Here is an 18,168-nt window from a genome sequence, read left to right on the forward strand (position 1 = left end):
TTTGAAAGTCAAAGAGGGAGAAAGATCTTCCATCTGCTGGTTCATTCCCCAAATGGCCACAGAGGCCAGAGGTGGGATCCGAAGTCAGGATCTCTGAGCTTCTCCCAGTTCTCCCACTTGGGAGCAGGGGCTCAGACCATCCTCCGCTGCTCTCCCAAGTGCATTAGCAGGGAGCTGGATGAGAAGCAGTGCACCTGGGACTCGAACCAGCACCCATATGGGATGCTGGCACTTCAGACTGCGGCTTAATCCACTGTGCCACACTGCTAGCCCCCTTGGTTTTGTTTTCTGGAAAGAAAGATGCAGTTTCATGGTAGAGTGACAAGAGCACCTGACTGGCTGTTGACAGTTGAGGGAATAGGTTCTTCTCTCTCCCTCACTGCTCTCACCTTGGGTCACCTCTCTGGGCCTTATTGGAGAAGTTTGTGTTTGATCATTTATTTACTTTAATTTTTAAAAATTTTGATTAACATCTAATACAGCACATTTTTATGAAATGCGGTACAGTATTTCCACACATGTGTACAGCAAAACTAATCAAATCAAGCAATTAGCATTTCCTTTTTTTGGAGCCTTCACAACTCTTATCTTCCAGTTGGTTTTTTTTTTCTTCTATGGAATGTAAGTGTTACAGGTGGTAGTTTAAACTATTATGCCACAACACTAGCCCCCAGGTAGTTTTTTCTTTCTTTCTTTTTTTAATTTTATTTATTTGAAAGACAAGTTAGAGACTCAGAGACAGAGAGAAAAAGAGATCCTTTATCTTCTGGTTCACTCCTCGAATAGCTCTAACAGCTGGAGCTTAGCAGATCTGAATCCAGGAGCTTCCTCCAGGTCTCCCACATGGGTGCAGGGGCCCAAGCTCTTGGACCATCCTCCACTGCTTTCCCAGGTGCATTAGCAAGGAGCTGGATCAGATGTGGAGCAGCCGGGACTCGAACCAGTGTCCATATGGGATGCCAGCACTATAGACTTGTGCTTTAACCCACTGCACCACAGCACCAGCCTCATCTTCCAGTTCTTCATACAGTATATAATACATTATTAGTCTCACCACTGTGCTGTGGACATCAGAAATTTTATCTAATTGTTTTGGTACCTATTTTGATCACCTTTTAATTCTTTTTATTTATACAAGTGATCTGAGTTGTAATGAATCTTAGCTTCGTTTATTTCTGCCCGTAATTTCATAGAGCATTTACATAGTTTCGATGAGCTTCATCAAAAATATTTCATATCTAGCAGTAGCAAAAATTAAGCTTACAGTGTTCCATATTTTATTTTTTTAAACATTTATTTATTTATTTGAAAGTCAGAATTACACAGAGAGAGGAGAGGCAGATAGAGAGACCCTCCATTCGCTGGTTCACTCCCCAGTTGGCCACAATGGCTGGAGCTGTGCCAATCTGATGCCAGGAGCCAGGAGCTTCCTCCAGGTTTCCCACATGGGTGCAGGGACCCAAGAACTTGGACCATCTTCTACTGCTCTCCCAGACTACAGCAGAGAGCTGGATCAGAAATGGAGCAGCCAGGACTCCAACCGGCAGCCATATGGCATGCCAGCACTGCAGGCGGTGACCTCACCCACTACACTACAGCGCCGGCCCCATGTGTTACATATTTTATACTATATCCTTTTTCTTATATTAGTTGTTGCCTATGTTCTTATATAAAGGATTTACCTTTCAGTTGATAAAGTTAGAAATGTATCTTTTCCAGTTTTAATTACAATACAGTATTTTTTTAAGATTTATTTATTTTATTTGAAAGTCAGAATTACAGAGAGAGAAGAGGCAGAAAGAGAGGTCTTCCATCTGCTGGTTCACTCCCTAATTGGCCCCAACAGTCAGAGCTGTGGTGATCCAAAGCCAGGAGCCTGGAGCTTCTTCCAGGTCTCCCACGTGGGTGCAGGGGCCCAAGGACTTGGGCCATCTTCTACTACTTTCCCAGGCCATAGCAGAGAGCTGGATTAGAAGTAGAGCAGCCAGGACTTGAACTTCCGCCCATATGGGATGCTGGCAGAGCAGGCAGCAGTTTTACTCACTACGCCCCAGCACCGGCCCCACAATATAGTATTTGAAACAAAAAAAACCATGTCTGTCCAATTACTTATGAATAATATCTCATTTCACGTAAGAACATTTCAGAAAAAAAAAATGGTACTTCTTTTTGCTAAATTTTTCTATATCTTAAAGAAATAATTGTGTTTTAATAATGATTCATTTGTAAAAGGAATAATTCTGATTCTAACTTTTTTGTATTTTTAGTTCAACTATGAAAGCAAAAGTTCCACCTCCTTTGCCACCAAAGGTAGACAAATTTATTTTTAAATTTGAATTTTGTGTGTATCAGTGAGCTTTTTTGTCACTATAACAAAATACCTGAGAAAGCTAAAGGATAAGGAGAAAAGGTTTATTTCGGCGTACAGTTTCAGAGATTCACAGTCCAAGATCAAGTGGCCCCAGTGGATCAGTGTTTGGCAGTGGTATTCTTGCTGACAGACCCAAGGCTGGATAGAAATCACATGGCAAGAGGTAGCATGTGCAGAGAAAGAATTACATAGCAAACAAGAAAGCAGAGAGAGAGTGTGATACACTCAGCTGTGCTTTTGTAACCACCTCTGTGTGTGACAGCTACCTTCTGGGGGCGTGCCCTCCATTTCCTGATACCTTTTGATAGTGCCGTTAACCATGGCTTTGGGTTTAAAGTCCAGGACGAGTTTGGGACCCAAATGTTATTCAAACCAGAGCTCTGCACATGCATGTGTGTGAGTGTGATCTTCCAATTCAATACTATATTCATATTTTTTCTAGCTCATTTTCATTTGCAATTCAAAAAAATCATGAAGTTGCTAACAGTGATATAAGTAGATGGTTTTCCATTATTTGCCTTTTTAAAATACCAGCTTGTTACTCATTTTAAGTAGTATAATCTAGAAATTTATACGCTGAAAATGATTGTGTCAGTCGATTAGCGTTATTTCACTTGAATTAGAAAACTCACATTTTTATAAAATTTTTTCTGTCAAGTCTAATATATTATTAACTGATTTCTGAATATGGGTAAAGAATAGTAATTTATCATCACAAAAGTTTAATTTTCAGGAGATAATTTTAAATTCAAAATTCAAAATAAGAGTATTTTTACAAGAAAATCCTTTTATAAAACAAGTCTACATAAAACAATAAAATAATCCCAACTGATGGACTTTTTTAAGGATAAAATGTGTTAATATGAGTAGTAGTCATTAAATTTATTTTATTTTATAAGTTCATATGCATAATAAAATGTAGTTGTAAAACAAACAAACAGTGTTAAAGTTTGAAATTAGGGTATTCAAATGAGAATCTTACCAGTCTTGTCATCAAATTTATTGCTATGTTGTGTTTTTATTTTATTTTATTGGGAAAAATCCTGATTCACACAATTAAATAATACTGGATTTGCTTATGATAGGAAAAGGATAGAGATCTGAATTTCAAAGAAATATTCCTAATAAGAGATACAATTATAAGAATATATAGCTTTGCCAAAGCTTCAGCTCACTTAAGATTTTTCCATCATCTGCAGAAAAAGTTTCTCAGGCGTCCCATATTGCTATGTTGATATTCTCCAATATGATAAAATTTTAATTGATATCAGCTACTTCTAGTCTGAAAAATTAAGCCATAACAAAAGTAGTCATCTAAGAAACAATTTAGATTGCCAAGGAACTAAACTTTGATTAGCTTGGATATTTAAAACAAAAAGATTCACTTACTGTGGAGTAGGTCAAAGAGACTAAGATGTTTTTATTTGGCAAGTCCAAGTGGGAAGACTTGTGAGGAATTAGTAGAAAGACATAGAGCCTTTCTTTTGGGCCACATAGCAAAATCGGAGAAATACATTTTAATGAATATCTTTAGGATATATTTTAACTAATACATTAAAGTCATCTGTATCAAATGATTGAATAACCTTGAAAGTCATCTAATAAATGCAATTGGAAAGCCTGTAGTGTATAATATGTACTTCAGGAATTATGTTTAATCACTGGTCTCATTTTCTATATTATTTCAGCCTAAATCCATCTTCATACCACAGGAAACTCATTCCACTGAGGATGATAATCAAGGAACAATCAAGAGATGTCCCACATCAGGGAGCCCAGCAAAACCATCCCAAGTGCCACCCAGACCGCCACCCCCTAGGTTACCCCCACCGAAACCTATTGCTTTAGGTAATGGTAGAGAGGGAAGTCAAATGCGTTACCAGGCTTTCCTACTATGTTGGGGGGAAAGTGGAGGTAATCTCTTCGCAGAGATTATGTGGAATTCCTTTGGGGCAGGAGAGAAGAGCAGTGGCTGTCGAGATGCTTTCCGCTCCTTGTCTCGTGATCCACGTGTGTTTATGACAGGATTGCCTGTGATTCAGTCTGGAGTATTTTGTCTCTTGTTTCTCATACACATTTAGCCTTCACTCTTTTTAATGTAAATATGTGTACTTAGATACAGCATGAGTTTAAATTTGCGTACTATGCCAGAAACAGAGGTATAAAGGAATACATATTCTTTTAATTCAGTACTAAATATTCTGGTTGGGTGATCCCAAATGGAGAATGAAACTATCTCAGAGTTAAAATTTCTTTCCTGCTTGATAATTTCCTGAATGAAAATTAATCCTTCAATGTATTTAAACATATCTCTGTGAAGGAAATGGAGTGGGCTCCTTCCAGTTAAATGGTGACCGAGATGGCTCATTATATCAGCAACAGAATGAAAACAGAGGCACAAACCTTTCAAGGAAAGAAAAGAAAGATGTACCAGTAGGTATTGATATTCTTAAACTACACTTGTATTTGTTTACTTTTTTGCTAGTTAGAGTCAGATTTCTAATTAATAAAACTATAGTAGGAAATTGTATATTTCATAAATTACTGTTGATATTTTAGTGTATTAGTTGTAATCTGAATAGATCATTTAAATCTTGGAAGAAAGTAGTTTTGCCGTGGCAAACTTGAATGATGACTTTTTATTTAAAAGCAATTTTTTATATACTGTAGGAAAAATGTAACCTTCATGCAGGTACAATCACAGTATTCTTGTGATTGTTCATAACATAACTGTTTTATACACACACACACACACACACACACACTTGAAAATAAATCCTTAAAATGTTCCTCTTCCAATCTCAAGAAGTTATGAAAAGGAAATAAGTAGTTAAGAAAAGTTATGCCTCTACCCCTGGACAAATTTCTAACTGTAGGGCTGGCATTGTGGCATAGCAGGTAAAGCTGTTGTTTTCAATGCTGGTATCCCTTATGGATGCTGGTTCGTGTCTGGCTGCTCTACTTCCAATCAAGCCCCCTGCTAATGTGCCTGGTAAAGCGGTGGAAGATGGCTCAAGTGGTTGGGCCCCTGCACCCATGTGGGAGAACTGGATGAAGCTCCTTGCTTCAGCCTGGCCTAGCCCTGGAGAGTGAATCACAGTATGGAAGACACCTCTCTCCCTCTCTTTCTCTCTCTCTCTCTGTTTCTCCCTCTCTATCCGTAACACTGATTTTTTTAATAAATAAATATATTTTTAAAAAATATTTCTAACTATAGATTATATGACGAGTGATGTTGCTACTCTAATCTAAAGAAAATAGCCGACAAGAGGGAGAACTAATCACTTCAGGAAAGGTGAAATTAGCCTGAGCAGCTACTCTTGTCTAATTTAGATAAAACTTAATGATATAACTATTAAAGTATAAATAGTATTTGTCAAGGATAATAAGAGATGAAAAATTCAAACACTTTAAGAATTAACTCCATATCACCAATAGAATTTTTTTTTTTTTTTTTTTTTGACAGGCAGAGTGGACAGTGAGAGATAGAGACAGAGAGAAAGGTCTTCCTTTGCCGTTGGTTCACCCTCCAATGGCCGCCGCGGCCGGCGCGCTGCGGCCGGCGCACCGCGCTGATCCGATGGCAGGAGCCAGGATCCAGGTGCTTTTCCTGGTCTCCCATGGGGTGCAGGGCCCAAGCACCTGGGCCATCCTCCACTGCACTCCCTGGCCACAGCAGAGAGCTGGCCTGGAAGAGGGGCAACCGGGACAGAATCCGGCGCCCCAACCGGGACTAGAACCCGGTGTGCCGGCGCCGCTAGGTGGAGGATTAGCCTAGTGAGCCGCGGCGCCGGCTACCAATAGAATTTAAAGCAACAACACAAAATCTTTAAAATTTCCAACACTTCAAATGTCAAAGAGATGGTGCCGGCAATGTGGCGCAGCGGGTTAAAACCCTGGCCTGAAGCGTTGGTATCCCATATGGGCGCCAGTTCTAGTCCCAGCTGCTCTTCTTCCAGTCCAGCTCTCTGCAATGGCCTGGGAAAGCAGTGGAAGATAGCCCAAGTCCTTGGGCCCCTGCACCCGCGTGGGAGACCCAGAAGAAACTCCTGGCTCCTGGCTTCGGATAACACAGCTCCAGCCGTTGCAGCCATCTGGGGAGTGACTCAGCGGATGGAAGACCTCTCTCTAACTCTGTCTTTCCAAAAAAAAAGTCAAATAATGAGAATATTTTTTGAAGTTTTTGTGCAGCTTTGTACTTGTCATTTTTATGGAAATTTGTGATGCATTTAATATATTTATGTGAACCCTGTGTAGTAAGCACATTTCTAGAGGCTTTTGCACTATTTCTGACCTTTTTAAAAGATCTCACTATAGAATTTCATGTACTTTTTTTATTTTTATTTATTTGAGAGACAGCACTCTGATCTGCTGATTTGCTCCTCAAATACCTGCAACAGCTGGGGCTAGTTAAGCCTGAAGCCAGGAACCAAGAACCCAATCCAGGTCTCCCACATAAATGGCAGGGACCCAGCCACTTAAACCTTTACCCACTGCCTCCCAGGCTACACATTAACCAGAAGCTAGAATCAGGAACAGAGCCACAACTCGAATCCAGGCTTTTTTTTTTTTTTTTTTTTTTTTTTTTTTGACAAATAGAGTTAGACAGTGAGAGAGAGAGACAGAGAGAAAGGTCTTTCCTCCATTAGTTCCCCCAAAATGGCCACTACAGCCGGAGCTACGCCAATCCGAAGGCAGGTGCTTCCTCCTGGTCCCCCATGTGGGTGCAGGGGCCCAAGCACTTGGGCCATCCTCCACTGCACTCCCGGGCCACAGCCGAGAGCTGGACTGGAAGAGGAGCAACCGGGACTAGAACCCGGCGCCCATATGGGGTGCTGGCACCGCAGCAGAGGATTAACCAAGTGAGCCACGGGGCCGGCCCCGAATCCAGGCACTCTTGATATGGGACATGGGCATCCCAGCCAGCATCTCAGCTGTTACACCATTCATTTACTCCAACATACTGTTTTTATACTCCAGTTAATTGGAGTATCCATTGTAATTTGTTAAAGTTAGGACATTTTTAATGAAAGTATACGTGACCCTTTTTTTTAAAGATTTATTTATATATTTATTTCTTTATTCATTTATTCATTTATTTGAAAGTCCAAGTTAGAGAAGGAGCAAGACAGAGATCTTCCAAACACTGGTTCATTCCTTAGATGTCCTTAATGCCCAGGGCTGTGCTAGGCCAAAGCCAGGTACCAGGCAGGGGCCCACACATGTAGAACATCTTTCATTGCTTTTCCCAGGCCATTAGCTGGATCGGAACTGAAGCAGCCAAGACTCAAACCCATGCCCATATAGGATACCTGCATTGCAGGCAGTGGCTTTACCAAATGTCCCAACACGATCACTTATCAAATTATGTCCACCTTTTTGCTTTTATCAGTTTAAGTATTAGCAGCCTTGAGACCAGCACTGTAGCATAGTAGGTAGGCATCTGCCTGCAGAACCAGCCTCCCATGTGGGCACCAGTTGGGGACCTGGCTGCTCCACTTCTCTCTGCTGCTGATGGCCTGGGAAAGCAGTAGAGGATGGCCCAAGTGTTTGGGACCCTGTACTTGTGTGGGAGAGCTGGAAGAAGCTCCTTGCTCCTGGCTTCGGATCAGCTCAGCTCTGGCCGTTGTGGCCATTTGTGGAGTGAATCAGTGGGTAGAAGACCTCTCTCTCCCTGTCTCTCACTCTCTCTGTCTGTAACTCTACCTCTCAAGTAAATAAATAAATCTTAAAAAAAAAAATTAGCAGCTCTGTTAATGTAGTACTGCAAAAATGCAGCTTAATGAGTACAACACAGATATGTAAGCATTTTTTATGTATATATTTTAGTTTACTTTTTCAATTACCTTACTTGATTAAGGTACATACTAACAGTCTCAGTAATTTTTATTTATTTATTTATTTATTTGGAAGGCAGAATTACAGAAAGAGGGGGAGACAGAAAGATTTTTCCATCCATTGATTTCACTCCCAAATGGCCAAAACAGCCATTCAGGGCTAGGCTAAGCCAAAGCCAGGAACCTGGAACTCCATCTGGGTCTCCCATATGGGTGCAGAGCCCCAAGTATTTGGGCCATCTGCTGCTGCTTTCCCAGGCACATTAGTAAGGAGTTGGATCAGAAGCAGAGCAGCTGGTACTCAAATCATTAACCCATGTTGGACGCTGGCTTCTCAGGCAGGGTTTATCTTGCTGTGCTGTGGCTCCAGACCCTCAGTAACTCTAAATAAATATATCCCTTTTCAATCATAGGATAAATAGCATGCATGATATATTAAAACACGGTTACAGTTTTTGTAGCTTTTTGAAATTATTTATAACCAATTCTTTTAATGCTTCACATAAATCTGACAGTTATAACATGCAGAGTTCCCTAAGTAAAAATGACATTTTACTGTGGCCAGCACCATAGCATAGCAGGGAAAGCCACTGCCTGCAGCACTGGCATCCCATATGGATACGAGTTCTAGTCCCTGCTACTCTACTTCAGATCCAGCTCGCTGCCAATGCACCTGGGACAGCAGAAGATGGCCCAACGCTTGGGCCCCTGCACCCACATGGGAGATACAGATGAAGCTCCTGGCTCCCAACTTTGGACTGGCCCAGCTCCAGCTGTCGTGGCCATTTGGGGAGTGAACCAACGGATAGAAGATCAAGATCTCTCCATCTTTTGTCTCCCTCTCTGTCTCTCTGTAATTCGCCTTTCAAATAAATAAATAAATATTTTTAAATGATGTTTTACTGAGATACTAATTTAAGGACATTGATATAAAAACAAAGGTAACTAAATTATTTGTAAAGTAGATTAAAAATTATTAGAAGTTGATGACAATGATATGTTCTGAAATCTACAAAGTAAAACATTGTTGATTTCAGAAGTCATTTAATATTTTTGTGTCATATGAAATCAGTTAACTAATTTTATGTTATCACATTGCTTAAACAATTCATTTTTTATTAGACTGAGAAACAATTTTAATGTCATTCCTTAAAATGTTATTATTAAGATTAATCTCCAAAGAAGCCTAGACTCATAAAATTCATATTTATAAAGTATACTAGAACACATGGAGATTTCCTGTCCAAGGGACAATTCATATACTGAAGTTTGTGGCCTCTGGGAAGAGTAGCTGGTATTCTCAAGGATATTATGGGTGAGCAGATATGCCACTTTTGCTCTCCTTATAATTATCTGTATATTCAGATAAATTATTAAAATATTTTAATTCATTAAAATTCAGTTGACAAAATACATGGTTAATAAAGATTAACCATTGTAACTGCATTATGTTGCAGTGCATTAAGTGTCTGCTTTTGACATTGGCATTTCATATCATAGCTGCCAGTTAGATTCCCTGCTACTCTGTTTCCAGTTCAGCTCCCTGTTAACCCTGCCGCCCACATGGGAGACCCAGATGGAGTTCAAGACTCCTGACTTCAGGCTGGCCCACCCCTGACCATTGCCTCATTTGGAGAATGAACCAGCAGATGGAAGATTCTCTCTCTATCTCGCTCTCACTCTCACTATTTATCTCTCTTGCTCTGAAAAATCTTTAGAAACCAAACTCCACAAATAGATATGAAAAAGATAAAGTTAAAAAATGAGCAAAGACAGTTCACAAAAGAGAAAATACAGATAGCAAATAAACACCCTTTTATAAAAGATCCTCAACCTTCCTGCGATCAGAGGTGTGCAGCTTTATGAGACATATAAGCAAATGGTTTTCACTAATCGACATGAAAATATAAGCGAGAATACAAGCAATCAGGAACTCTCATATATTGCCAGTGGGTGTGGTGTGATGTAGGCACTCAAAGAAAAGTTTGTCAGTACCCACCAGAATGTAAAAGAAACAGCTCTCTGTCACAGTTTACCCTAAAAAAGCCATTCCCATATTACGTAAGATAAATTATGTTATAATCTTAAAATGCTACAGTTAAAATAAATGAACTAGGTCTTATGACTGATATGGAATGCAGTCCAAGACACAATTTTAAGGACTTTAAAGTATCAAAAAAAAGAAATAAACAGTATGAACTATTTGGATTTATTTTATTTTTAATTTATATGAGAGGCACAAAAAGATAGATAGGCAGAGGGTAAGGTTCCATCTACTGGTTCATTCTCCCAAAGGCCTCCAACAGCTAGAACTGAGCCAAGCCAAAGCCAGGAGCCAAGAATTCAATCCAGGCCTCCCACATAGTAACAGGAACTCAGTTACTTGAGCAGTCATCACTGCCTCCTCGAGTCTGCATTAGCAAGAACCTGGAGTCAGGAGCCAGAGCTGTTTCTATTTTAAATATTTGTTTATTTCTACGAATTACAGAGAGAAAGAGCTTCCATCTACTGGTTCACTCCCCAAATGGCCATATAGGCCAGGCTGAAGCCAGGAGCCAGTAACTTCATCTCAGTCTCCCTTGTGGGCCCAAGATTTGGACCGTCCTCCACTGCTTTCCCAGGCACGTTAGCAGGGAGCTGGAACATAAAAGTGGTGCAACTGGGACTTGAACCTGCAACCATATTGGATGTCAGTTTGCAGGCAGCAGCTTAACCTGCTATACCACAACACCAGCCCCCAAAATGATAGTTTCTATAGGCACATGTATATAAATACAAAATGTCTGGACAGCTATACAAATATGTGAGTACATAAAATTATGTAGAAAACGTTTGAAAAGATAAAAAGCAAATTGGTTTTTGGGGAGGCAGAAACTAAAAATAAATGGACTGTGAAGAGATTACAGGGAACTGGAGCCTTATCTGTAATGTTTTGTTTTACAGAGAGAGTGTATTCATGTATTTTAATCAGATAAATGTGTTTGAAATACTCTTCTGCCAAACAGCAACAACAAAATGTGTAATCATGCCTGTGTTCTTTTCCTAGAAGCCTATTAGTAATGGTCTTCCCCCAACACCTAAAGTACATGTAAGTACTCAATATCAAATAGACTCGATTTGCAAGCCAACTACAGTGACAAATAATTGCTTGAGGGTTTATCTTTGATTAGATTTTTGCCTTTGTGAAAACCTTCATTGTCATTTTTTTCTAAATACTAACTTATAAAATAAACTTTATATTATCCAGCATCTATTTGCTTTATGTTATACAGTATGTGTATGCTTTAGCTTATAGCAGAGAAGTATATGTAATAGGACAAAGCTTCATGTTTGGCTGTAAGATAAAGCTGCTACCTGACTTGTGCAGTTTGATAGGGAAAAGCTGCTGACTAGGGAAAGCCAGGTAGATCCAGCTGTGCAGATGTGCCTAAGGTCGGGACTGGCCTTACCGTTTTGTCCCTTATTATTGTCATTCAATTTCTAAGGCTTAGCATTGCCTTAACATAAAAATTTTGGTAATGATTATTAGGTTTAATTAAATGATAGAGCTTGTACCCTACTCATAAAAACATTTTTTCTTCTTCTACCACCTGATGGTAATGCCATATTGTTCTTTTTTTGTACTAAGAAATATTGGTTAGCAGGTGTCTGTCATTACAAAGCAAATTTTAAAGTTCTTGTTTTGATTATTTTTTGGTAATTTTCTACCCGTTATAGTCAAATAGTTATGTGTTCTCTCAACATGTTGTATCTGTGTTTTCAAGAAAAACATTCCTGCTGTAAAATAATACACAGTGCTCTATCTGAAATTTCCTCTGACCAGATATTTTTGTACTGTTTTTTCCCTCAAGTTGTTACTAGTAAATGTAATTAAATGAGTAAGCTTTTCTTATACCTTCATATTTAACCAGAATGATAATTACAAAATTAACATTTTGTGCTCTGAAGATATAATGCAAAGTTCAAATGAGAGATGTTTTTATAAAATATTTATTACCTGATAAACTTTTAAATGAGTTTGATAAATTAGCATTGACATCAAAGAAGAGAGCTTTGAAATGAATTTTTAGGGAAAATAATCAGATTGCTGTGTATATTTGTATGTTTGTGTTTGAAACATATGGGAGTTTCAAATCAGCCATATCTCTTTCACTTTATAATATAATGCAATTTTTATAAATTGTAATTTATACAAGTATTTCAAATAAGAAAAATCTCTACCTTCTCAGAGATTACGGTTTCTTTCTTACCAGAGAATATTGTATTGCTGTAGATATAAGACTTCTGTTGTTCTTATAAGCAAATTACTATCCAGACCTGAATGCTGTTATGTCTTTATTTAGTTGGAAAGACAGAAAAAAATGAAAGGTGACTGGATTATGATTGTCTTTCTTTCAAGTAAAATCATTTGTGGTACCAGGAGCCATTTTGCTGCCACTATTAGGCAAATGACTATGATTTGATGCATTTATTTCTGTAAATTTGATAATGATCATAATCTCAGTGTGCCTTCAATAGTCTGTAACATGAAAATAGCAAATCATTACATTTTTATATTATATTAAAGATGTTGTCTCTGTTTCATATTGGTTATTCTTTGTCTTTCCAGATGGGTGCATGTTTTTCAAAGGTTTTTAATGGTTGTCCCTTGAAAATTCACTGTGCAACATCATGGATAAACCCAGATACAAGAGGTAGTGCCATACATTTTTGTCTGTTATCTAGTTTTTGTTTTGTTTTGTTTTGTTTTGTCAACTGACATCATGAAAACAATTAATTTTACTCATTTTCTAAGCACCTTTCTGGGGAAAGAGAGAGACAGAGAGAAAGGTCTTCCTTTTTGCCATTGGTTCACCCTCCAGTGGCTGCCGCGGCCGCTGCACTATGGCCGGCGCATCACCATCACACTGATCCGAAGCCAGGAGCCAGGTGCTTTTCCTGGTCTGCCATACGGGTGCAGGGCCCAAGCACTTGGGCCATCCTCCACTGCACTCCCGGGCCACAGCAGAGAGCTGGCCTGGAAGAGGGGCAACCAGAACAGAATCCGGCGCCCCGACCGGGACTAGAACCCCGTGTGCTGGCGCCGCAAGGCGGAGGATTAGCCTATTGAGCCACGGCGCTGGCCTCATTAAAACTTTTAGAGATTTTCTTTTTAAAGTAAATGTTTCTTTGGTATTAGCAATGTTTAGAGCAACACATTACATTAAAATTTCACTGTCAACAGAGTGAAGCCACATACTGTGTGGCACCCTAATTTCCTCCATAAATGTTTGTCCTGCTCCTGCACAGCATCAGTTCAATGTCTGTATTTTAGACTAGCCATTCATTACCAAAGGAATCCATGGTCTCTTCGACCTTTAAAGGGAGCCTAATTACAGTAGTTGTCATTAGGCTCTGAGTCAGGTCTGTGTCCTCTGGCTATAAATCTGAATCAACATCTGTCAATCTAAAGTACGTATAGAGGCATATGTAGACATTTTTATGCATGTTTTCAAAACTAAACATATGTGTTCTTATTAAATCTTCTAAAAATCCAAGGTAGATAATTTTATTTCCAAGTTAAGGAAACTAATAATTAGAAAGGTTCATTGTTTCATAGCCAAATGATGGTAGAGAGCTTCAGTTTAAATCCATTTTTCTCCAACCATAAATTCCATGTTGTTAATCCACCAGTACTAATCCTATTATCAGGCAGTTTAGGAATGTTCTTGGCATTCTAAGTTGTTCCCAATCTACTTTAGTTTACTCTGAAGAAGTTCTTGACCTGTTCTTTTATAATATCCTAAAAACAGATCAGAAAGGACCATGCCAGGCTCCTAGTATCTTCTAGAAAATACTGAGTACTCTAACAGGTATCCAAGTGTCTGTTAACTTTTTAATAGGCAGTGGGCAGATCCTTGGTTTTTTAATATTAGTGCTTATAGTAGTCCTGATAAAGTAATCCTCTGTGAACATATTTTGAATCTGCATTAGCTGTTCTTGATTTTCGTTCTGTATGTAAATTATACAAGATCCTCTTTCAAAGAGATTTAAAAAAAAAAAAAAAGTAGCTGATTCCCTGCCAGCCCTTAGCACCTTCTGTTGGGAGAAGATTTTGGCATGCTACTCTTCAAAACCTCCTTTCTATAAGTTTTCTTCACTTCTTTGCGGCCAATAGTTACCTGTAACTCAGTTCATCACTCTGGGGGGTGGGGAACATCCAGCCCATGAGCAATATAAGGTCCACAAAATCATTAGTTCTGGACCTGCCAATGCAACTACAGGTGGTGCTTGAAATTTAATAAGCCTATAGCAGGCTAATTTTTAAGTTGATAATTCTGTATGGCCTGAGAATGATGTTATAAATATCTAAATGGCCTCTGGCAGAAAAAAGGTTTCCCACCCCTACTCTAGAGTATCTAATCATTTCTTTGCACTAAAATTAAAAGTAAGTATATACTGCCTTTAAATTACAGTAATTCTGTTTTTCATATATTAACACATTTTATTTTTACTGAATTTAAAACTATGTAAGGAAGCAAGAATTTAACCTGGTGGTGACGATGCCCATGTCCTGCATCAGAGTACCTGGGTTCAAGTCCAGGATCTGACTCCTGACTCCAGCTTCCTGCTAATATAGACCCTAGGAGGCAACAATGATGGTTCATGTAATCAGGCTTTTGTCAACCACTTAGGAGAACTGGACCTACTTCCTGGCTGTCAACTTTGGCTCCAATCCATTCCTGATCTTTTGCAGGCGTTTGGGGAGTAAACCAGCAGATGGGAACTGTCTGTCTGTCTCTCTTTGCCTCTAGACTTTATAAATCCTATTTTAAAGTATCTTATTTATCAAAGTCAGTTAGTGAATTACTTTTATTATTTCAGATCAGTACTTGATATTTGGTGCCGAAGAAGGAATTTATACTCTGAATCTTAATGAACTCCATGAAACATCAATGGAACAGGTATGTTATTTTTTGTGTTCTTTAAGTTATTTTAAGTAGACACTAGACCAGAAATAAATTTTTTTTTTGCTTTATTATTTCCTGCCTGTTTTTCATAAAACCTTCAATGAAGCATGTCTGTTTACCAGATGCTGATGACAGATTCACAGAACTAGTCCTTCCCTTTCTGAAACTGGTGCTCAAATAGGGAAGACTGACATAAACCAGTAACTGTCACACTCAAGGTTGGATGTCACACCAGGAATGAGAACAAGTTGTAGGCTACAGAGAGGGATGTCACCAGTCCCTTCTGTGGGGGATGAGCAAGAGTGTGTTTGGGATGGACCTTAAATGGAGTGCAGTGGAGGGGTTTTCCAGACAGAAAGAGGATAAAAATGAGAGCATGGGGTTGTGAAATAGAATGACAAGTATGGGAGAACAATGACTAGACAATTTGTTACAGTAGGTGGAGCTGGGTAGGTAGGCAGATGACAAACCCTGGAACTGTTTATGTGCTGATGATCAGTTGTATATTTTGGAAATATCTGGAGGTTTTGGGAGGTAAAACGGAAACCACAGTCAAAGAGGTAAAACTGGTTAGTCGCGGCAGAGGTAAAAGAGAGGAAAAGATGGGATTTGAGATTGCATAAGAACATGTTTGATTGTCGTGATGACTGGGAGAAGCTTTTGGCATTGAGAATCCAGGAGCCAAGAACCTGTACCTACAAAAGTGATAATGATGATATTAATAATTAATACCTGTATGAAATGTACTCTTTGCCTGGCACTGTTTTCATATGCTTGAAACATATGATTGCCGGCGCCACGGCTCACTAGGCTAATCCTCTGCCTTGCGGCGCCGGCACACCGGGTTCTAGTCCCGGTCGGGGCACCGGATTCTGTCCCGGTTGCCCCTCTTCCAGGCCAGCTCTCTGCTGTGGCCAGGGAGTGCAGTGGAGGATGGCCCAGGTGCTTGGGCCCTGCACCCGTATGGGAGACCAGGAAAAGCACCTGGCTCCTGCCATCGGATCTGCGCGGTGCGGCCACGGCGGCCATTGGAGGGTGAACCAACAGCAAAGGAAGACCTTTCTCTCTGTCTCTCTCTCTCTCACTGTCCACTCTGCCTGTCAATAAATAAATAAATAAATAAAAGTCTTAAAAAAAAAACATGATTTAATACTACTATTAATATTCTTGTTGCACAAATGAGGAAACTAAGGCACAAAAGGATGAGTACCTTGCCAAAGATACCACACTTAGTACATAGCTAAACTGGATATGTACCCAGCAACCTGGTTTCTGAGTCATGCCCTTCACTGTTTCACCATACTGCCTCTCCCAAATGTATTTTTCCTGTAAGAAATACTGGAAAGATTACACGAGGAAAAATGGAAGAGCTAAAATTAGCCAAATTGAATGGCTAATTCACTTCAACATGGAGGTTTAGGAGAGGTCTAGATTAATTTCAGGTTTTCAACTTGAGCTGCTGGATGCATGATAGTAACACTCAACAGAGTGTAGTACAGACAAGAAGTTGGTTAAAAAGGAGTGATGATGTGATAAATCTGGACACATGGAGTTTTGAGTGACTGTGGGATTTTTACCTAGTTGTCCTTTATCAGTATAAACTGAAAACAAATAAAATAGAAAAAATCTGTAAGTAATGACAGTTTGCTCATAATCAGAAATTTCCATCTTTTCTCAGCTTTCTCAAAATTACATTTTCTAGCAAGATCCTCAGCTGTACATCTGTACATCTTTTATTTTAAAGTGGTATACAGCAAAATGTCTGAAAAGAACATAAAAACAGGGGAAGATAAGAAGAGTATCTTGTTATTTACAATAATTAGTAAACAAGTAATTCAAGAATGGTGATTTTTTTTCTGGATATAATGAGATACTTAAATAATAAACAGCAATTATAAGGAATGCAGTCAATATTATGTGCTTGGTAGAGTTAACATTTTTCAACCTAGTTTAAGGGACTCACAGGTAAAGGCACCTGCCAACCCCATCCAGCCCCAGTTTGTAGTATCTTCCCTTTTTAGTTGCTTGAGCATTTGAAATTACACCATTAGAGTTATATTTTCTGAGTGAACATTGCCCTTCAAAATGAAACATTTTTTTCCTCCCAGAAGAAGCCAGTAAGAATGAGTGTATATGAAATCCTGATTTTTTTTTTCATCGTGCTGTGAAATTGATTATTAGGTTGATTTTTTTCTATGCTCTAGGGGAAAGAAATCTGGGTGGCATGAGTCTACTAGATAGGGGAAGATGCTGAAAGGTGAGAAAATGACACAAAACAGGATGCTGGTTTTAAGTTTTTGTCTTTGTTTATTATTATAACTAACATTTAGTGAGTACTCATTAAACACCACTCTTCTGAATGCTTTAATTACTACACAGGATTTTGAGGTGTAGGTGTTCCTTTATACAGATGAGAACACTGAGATCCAACAATTAAATAAATCACCCAGAATCACACAGACTCCTTGAGAAGGAAGACATGAATCTAGGCAAACTCTAGAACCTAGCCTCTTGCTATCTTCTTTTCTTAAATGGATTGTTTCACTTACAGCCTAACTTGCCAAAGTGGGCATTAAAAATCCAGAAAGGCTTAAGATTTTTTAAATGTGCTTAAAAATGAAAATCCAAAATGAAATATGATACTTTAATAATACTGTGCATACATCCCATTGTCCTTGTGTTAATAATCTGAAAGAAACTTGTATCTTGTCATAGTACTTTGTATATGCTTTATACTTACCTTACAAATACACAAGGATACTTCAAACAGTTCATGGAAAAACAGAATTAAAAGATAAGTTTATTTAGGTACAAAAAGTTTTTGAAATCCATGCAGGTTTTTCATAACACATTTTCCATGAACTTTCTGAAGACCTCCCCATATAACCTTTTAATATATAGATTTGGTACTAGAGAAATACTTTAAGTATTTATGTGTATGAAAATAAATCCAGCTCAGCAGTGAATTAAATGAAAGTCAGTTTCTTGCTACTTAGGAAGCATGTGCTGC

General features: G+C 38.8%; 1 protein-coding gene across 3 annotated transcripts in view; it reads left to right on the top strand.

Moving 5' to 3' along the window:
- Positions 1 to 18,168, top strand: part of MAP4K3 (mitogen-activated protein kinase kinase kinase kinase 3) — a 222,876-nt gene that overhangs the window by 174,318 nt on the left and 30,390 nt on the right. For all 3 annotated transcript variants that reach the window (XM_051842965.2, XM_051842963.2, XM_051842964.2), the window contains 6 exons: positions 2,268 to 2,310; positions 4,060 to 4,219; positions 4,692 to 4,804; positions 11,255 to 11,296; positions 12,818 to 12,902; positions 15,073 to 15,152. In XM_051842965.2, the coding sequence (XP_051698925.1) occupies positions 2,268 to 2,310; positions 4,060 to 4,219; positions 4,692 to 4,804; positions 11,255 to 11,296; positions 12,818 to 12,902; positions 15,073 to 15,152 (523 nt within the window). The remainder of the gene's footprint in view (positions 1 to 2,267; positions 2,311 to 4,059; positions 4,220 to 4,691; positions 4,805 to 11,254; positions 11,297 to 12,817; positions 12,903 to 15,072; positions 15,153 to 18,168) is intronic.

This window comes from Oryctolagus cuniculus, chromosome 2, assembly GCF_964237555.1.
Source record: "Oryctolagus cuniculus chromosome 2, mOryCun1.1, whole genome shotgun sequence".
Lineage (NCBI taxonomy): Eukaryota > Metazoa > Chordata > Mammalia > Lagomorpha > Leporidae > Oryctolagus > Oryctolagus cuniculus.